Source organism: Condylura cristata, unplaced genomic scaffold (genome assembly GCF_000260355.1).
Source record: "Condylura cristata isolate star-nosed mole 26May11 unplaced genomic scaffold, ConCri1.0 scaffold00024, whole genome shotgun sequence".
In the NCBI taxonomy this organism is placed as follows: domain Eukaryota; kingdom Metazoa; phylum Chordata; class Mammalia; order Eulipotyphla; family Talpidae; genus Condylura; species Condylura cristata.
Genome location: NW_004567125.1, coordinates 33,999,242 through 34,004,652, shown reverse-complemented (window position 1 = coordinate 34,004,652; position 5,411 = coordinate 33,999,242). Strand labels below are relative to the sequence as shown.

Here is a 5,411-nt window from a genome sequence, read left to right as displayed (position 1 = left end):
CATCTCATAGTCCAAGGACAGAATCAGAGTAAAAATAATATTACACAACAGAGCAAAAGTCCTGAACTTCTGTTGGTTTTGGGGGTGATTCTTTATAGTTTATAAAAACAGACATGTTAATTCTGAAATACTTTTTTCAGTGGGAGGTAGGGAGTCCTGCTTTCTTAGAGGCACAGTTAGCATTTTTCAAAATCCAAAAGATCATAGCAACAGAGTTGGCAACCAACACTACCTCCTTACCCTGTTAAAAAAAAGTCTGGGGACAACAAAGTAACAAGGTTCAGAAACACATGTGTGATCTGTGGGCCCCTGGTACATGTTTTAGCCAAAGGGTCCAGGAAAGCAAACCCCTTTCAGTTTTTTGTTTTTTCCAAGAGAAGCTTTACATTTTTGTATATGTGAATTCTCCCAAAAGTTGACAACTGGCCGCCAGTTCAGTGATCTTGAAAAACTGAGCCAGAGAAAACACCAGGCCACCAGTTTGCAGCCCCTCATGAAGGAGGTTGTTTGCAATGTTCAGTCTCATTAACAAATAGTTTTGAGTACCTGACTTATACTAGATACTTAGGATACAAAGGTGAAAAAAGACAAAAGTCCCTGCCCTGCCGAAGTAGACAGTCCAGTGGGAAGACCACAGGTAAATAACGAAATTATAGGGTATGTTAGAAGGGGTAAGGGCTGTGGAGAAGTAAATGAGGCAAGGAAGCTCCATGCCTACAGGGAGTTTAGACAAGAGGATTAGAGGAGGCCTCACAGAAGGAGACATTTGAACAAAGTCCTGCAGGAAATGAAGCAGTGACTCATAAGCATGTCTGGGGGCAAGTGTCCAGGCAGAGGGCATGGCCCCTGCAAAGACCGAAGGAGCATTCTTTTTTTTTTTTTTCCAAAGGAGAGCATTCTTAGATGTTCTCTCTATTTGTTTTTAAGATTTATTTTTATTCATTTATGCATACAAGAAATGGGTGTAGGCCAGAACTACAGTGGGGGAAGGTGGTGAGAGGATTCACCAAAGACAGAGTAGGAGCAGAGCAGGGGATATACTGAAGTACATTTCTGAGGGGAGCAGCAGGTGAGACAGGAAAGGTCTGCTGTGCCATGGGGGTCAGCTCCCTGGTCGGGAATTATACTCCGGCCCTCACTCAGTAATAGCACTGAGACTTAACCCCTAGGCCATCAGGAAGGCCCCATCTTAGAGATTCTTAGAGCCCCTGGGAGCAGGCACATGAGGGGTGGATGTACCTAAGAGCTCCAACAACTGCCATCCAGGAATCGGAGGAAATCTAAACTCAATTCCTGAATATAGAAACCATGCCTTCATGCAATTTTGGGGTGAAGAGTTCCAGGTTATGAAAGATTCTCCATCACCAAGAACCGCTATGGGAGAGACAGGTGGCAAGAGCATCAGGACTTTCACCAGAGCAGCAGACCTCTCTTGTCTTACCCACTGCTTCTCCTAGCACTGTGTTTCAATAAAACAGACTTTGCTATTCTCCATCCGCCTCTGGTGAATCCCTTCACCCCTGCACCTCCAGACTATACCCGATTCTTCCCCACCACAGGTAATGCTGGGTGTTTTATTGAGAAACTTAAGCTTTCTTCTTCTCTATGCATACTAATTCTATCAAAGTTCTTTATACATACAAGAATATATTTGTCTCTATTCTCATAGTTGGCCAAACCCTTTTAAAGCATGCAAGTGAGGCTCTCCCTCAGCCATGCACTAAATAAAATAGAAAGAAAGAAATTTCACCACCCAAATAACTGCCTCTCTCCCCTGCAGGTATTGGGGTTTGGAACCCTGCCTTTGATGTTACCCCCCGTGACCTCATCACTGGCGGCATCATCACAGAACTGGGTGTCTTTACCCCCAAGGAGCTTCAGGGAGCCCTCAGCACCACCGTCTCCTGAGAAGCCTGGATGGATCCCAGAAATAACCAACCCTGCTCCCACAATCTTAGGTTTTATAATAAACTCAGTGTGTTACCTACCCAAATGTTGAGTGTCTTCAGGGAGCAGATAAGGCAGGAATTTTTCATGGCTCTTAAGAGCCCAGCAGCAGGCTGCCCAAGGTCAAATCTTCACCCCATGAATTTTTCTGCCCTATTCTATTCAGTTACTTCACCTTTCTAGGCATTATTACTATTTCCAGGCATTGTTTCCTCGATTATCAAATGGACACAATATAGCCCTTTTGGTTGCTGACTCTAGGGTAAAACCTAGGTGGAGGGTTTTCAAAGAGGACACAGAAGGCTCTGTAACCAATAAATAATAGTGCCATACATATGTTTTCTTAAAGATTTGTTTATTGATGCATACAAGAACTGGGGTACAAGCAGGGGTGAGGGGGGCATGAGGGTGAGAAGATTCACCAGAGACAGTGGGAAGTATAACCCACAAATTTACTGAAATACACTGCTGAGGGGAACAGACATGTGAAGTCTACTGCATCATGTGGGTGACCTCCCTGGCCAGGGATCAAAGTTATGTTGTAGTGGCTGTGGACAGCTTCATAGTGCTGTACTTAACCCCTTGCCCCACCAGGGAAGCCCCCAGTATTTTTTTTTAACGCAAAATAAATGCAAAAAAAAAGACCCACAATGAACAAAACATCAAGAGAGACTAGAATGGTCTCCAACATGACCTTAAATTCTTCACCTCTGAATTCAGCCTTTATCTCATTGAAACTATTTACAATATCAGGTAGCTGGCCAACAGCAGCTTAACAATTGTGGTGTTTTTGTTTTTGTTTTTGTTTTTTAATATTAGCGTGTTATTTTACGTGTTTGGAATACACATAAAATAACATAAAATACCTTGTTTACTGAAGGTCTGGGGACTCCTTAAATTTTGCACGAGGAACCCTCCCTTCGTCCCTAGTCCTAGTCTGAATTTCATGTCTAAAAAGGAGCATAACACAGTATGTGTTTCTTGGAAATGTTTGCGAAAGGCTAATCACTTTTGTAGAGCGCGGGTCTCTAACTATTTGCCCCGTTGCATCCCGTGAGCCTTTGCGCCCATCCGGTCCCGTCGGCGCTTTCCGGCTGCGACTGCGCGACGCTACGCCTCAGCCAGAGTGCGGCCATGGCGCAGGGACAACGCAAGTTTCAGGCGCGGAAGCCTGCGAAGAACAAGGCGGTCGCTACGGCTTCGGAGCGGAGCCGGGGCCCGAGGAAGGGCGGTGAGTAGTGGTCGGGTGGCTGGGAGTCGAAACGGGTCCCAGGCTCCCCAGCCACATGCGAGCGCATCTCTCCCAGGTCGTGTTATCGCCCCGAAGAAGGCTCGCGTTGTGCAGCAGCAGAAGCTTAAGAAGGTAAGTGGGGGACGTGCGGGCGGCCTGAGAGCTAGCCCGGAGATCGGCGGTGGGTAGGGTCAAGGCAGAGAAGGAGCCTGGGGCCTTGCGTGGGCCTCCCAGCTTTGTGAGCCAAGGTTCCGCCCTTGTGCGGTGGGTACGGGAACCCCGCGTACCATTCAGCTAGCCTTCAGTAAGCAAGGCCTGGCCCTCAAAAATTGCCCAGCGAGGTTGGCTGCCTTCCTGACCTCCTTAATAGAACTCGGGAGGGGAGGTGGCATGGGAAAGTTGAAAACCTCAGCTTTGCTAGAAGGCAGTGCCAGGTGCAAGTCTCAGCTTTTTCAGTAACTGGTATTTCTTCACCCTGCACCTCTTAAATCCTGCATTCGGGGCGATAGAGCATTTCTCCTAGTTTTGCAAGGATTAAGTGCCTCAGGGCACGTAGAGTGCTGAGAACTGCAGGGGACCCAGATCTCAAGCCAACCCAGCGAATTAGAAAAACCTGTGCTGTTAGAGGCAGTTACCGAGGAAGTTTAGAAGGGAGTGAAGGATGGTGGTGGCCCCAGGAGTCCTGGGGGTCGGGTGGGACTCAGGACTGGGCCAGAGTGGAGGGAGGGCCACTCTGAATCCTGATTTCTGGACTCTTAGCTGCGTTGGGTTGGTGGATCCTGTACATAAGGTACAAAGACATGAAACTGGTTGTGGTGGAGTCAAATCTGTGTTCAAGCTGTACCTTATATACTTACTTGCACTATGATCTTGAGTTAACTAGCTAGTATCCCCTGAGCCTTGATTTTCTCAGACCTGGGTACCCAGTGACCTGCCAGCTCACATGGCAGGAGAGTTGGAAATGTATCCCAAACCTTGAACTATTCATGAAGACTATCCTTCCAAGTGTTTGAGGTTACTCCTCATTCCTCCGTTTCTCTCACATTTCCTCCCTTTCATTCTCTGGGTGGAATCCCATCCTTTTTACTTTTAGGATTGATCCTGTCTCCTCCCATTTCCCATCTCCTAGATCCCCCACCACCACCTGGTGCCACTATCATTGTCTGGTGTTAACATCTATCCTGGTTCCCAGTCTCTTCCTAGCAGCCAGATGGCACCCGTGAGCACCTGAGTCAAGTCTGTCTTCCCTCTACCTTTCTCAGGAAAAAGCCAAGTCATCACCAGCCCACAGGACCCTGCACTATCTGTCCCCAGCCCCTCCCAGCACTCATCTTGTTCCTTCTCCCTGTTGCTCACTGACACCTTAACCACGCCTTGTCCCACCTCGGAAATTTACACTGGCTGTTTTCTCTGCTGGAGTCCTTCCAAAAGTTCACATGGCTCCTTTCCTCCAAGTAAAATCTGACTTGCGCTGGTTTTTTTTTTTTTTTTTTTTTTTTTGGTCAGCCCCCCACCCTTCATTCGTTGCAGGAGGGGCTATAAGCTTCCTTCACTCACAGGGGAGGGAGCTCCAGGCAATTGTTTCTTCCCTGTCTCTTCAGTGTCCCCAAGGGGGTGAGCAAAATTATAGAAACTGAAGTCCAAAGACCAAAAAATGTACAGGGCAAAAGCAGTACTTGAGCTCCAACTGCCAGACTCTTGGTAAGATGCTGTCTGGGGGAGTTGTTCACCTTTGTGAGCTTGGGGCAGAAGTAGGCAAAAAATCAGCCCACCCTCCCTTCACCTCACTCCGTCTGATTGCCTTCTGTGTGCTTCCTTAGAACCTTGAGGTTGGGATCCAGAAGAAGATTGAACATGACGTGGTGATGAAAGCCAACACCAGCCTCCCCAAGAAGCTGGCACTGCTGAAGGCACCTGCCAAGAAGGGAGGGGCTGCTGCCTCCAAGGCACCTTCCTAAGGACACTGGCCTCCACAGCAGGGACCATTCACACAGCCCCTATCTTCATGCTCAGACCTGTGCAGGGTCCCCTCAAACACCACCATGAGGAAGAAGAGCCCCTGACTGCACCTCAGACTTCAGTGGGGGTTCAGACCACTAACAGGTGATAACACATCCCTGAAGTACAGGTCAACCTCCCGAGATTCAGAAATTCAGCGAAGGCCAGAGGGACATCACCAGCTCCTGTGCCCCCTCATTTTCCCAGGACCTCAATAAATCCAGCTTTGTCCTTC

General features: G+C 48.0%; 2 protein-coding genes across 4 annotated transcripts in view; both read left to right on the top strand.

Moving 5' to 3' along the window:
• The window catches only part of MRI1 (methylthioribose-1-phosphate isomerase 1), a 7,007-nt gene extending 5,014 nt beyond the window's left edge, over positions 1-1,993 (top strand). For all 3 annotated transcript variants that reach the window (XM_012729135.1, XM_012729134.1, XM_004688247.2), the window contains one exon: positions 1,781-1,993. In XM_012729135.1, coding sequence (XP_012584589.1) covers positions 1,781-1,908 — 128 coding nt within the window. In that variant the 3' untranslated portion in view covers positions 1,909-1,993. The remainder of the gene's footprint in view (positions 1-1,780) is intronic.
• A 1,035-nt stretch (positions 1,994-3,028) lies between these two features.
• LOC101635015 (chromosome unknown open reading frame, human C19orf53) lies at positions 3,029-5,411 on the top strand. The gene is made up of 3 exons (XM_004688246.2): positions 3,029-3,178; positions 3,255-3,310; positions 4,999-5,411. The coding sequence occupies exons 1-3, from the start codon at positions 3,082-3,084 to the stop codon at positions 5,134-5,136; spliced, it is 291 nt and encodes a 96-aa protein (XP_004688303.1). The 5' UTR covers positions 3,029-3,081; the 3' UTR covers positions 5,137-5,411.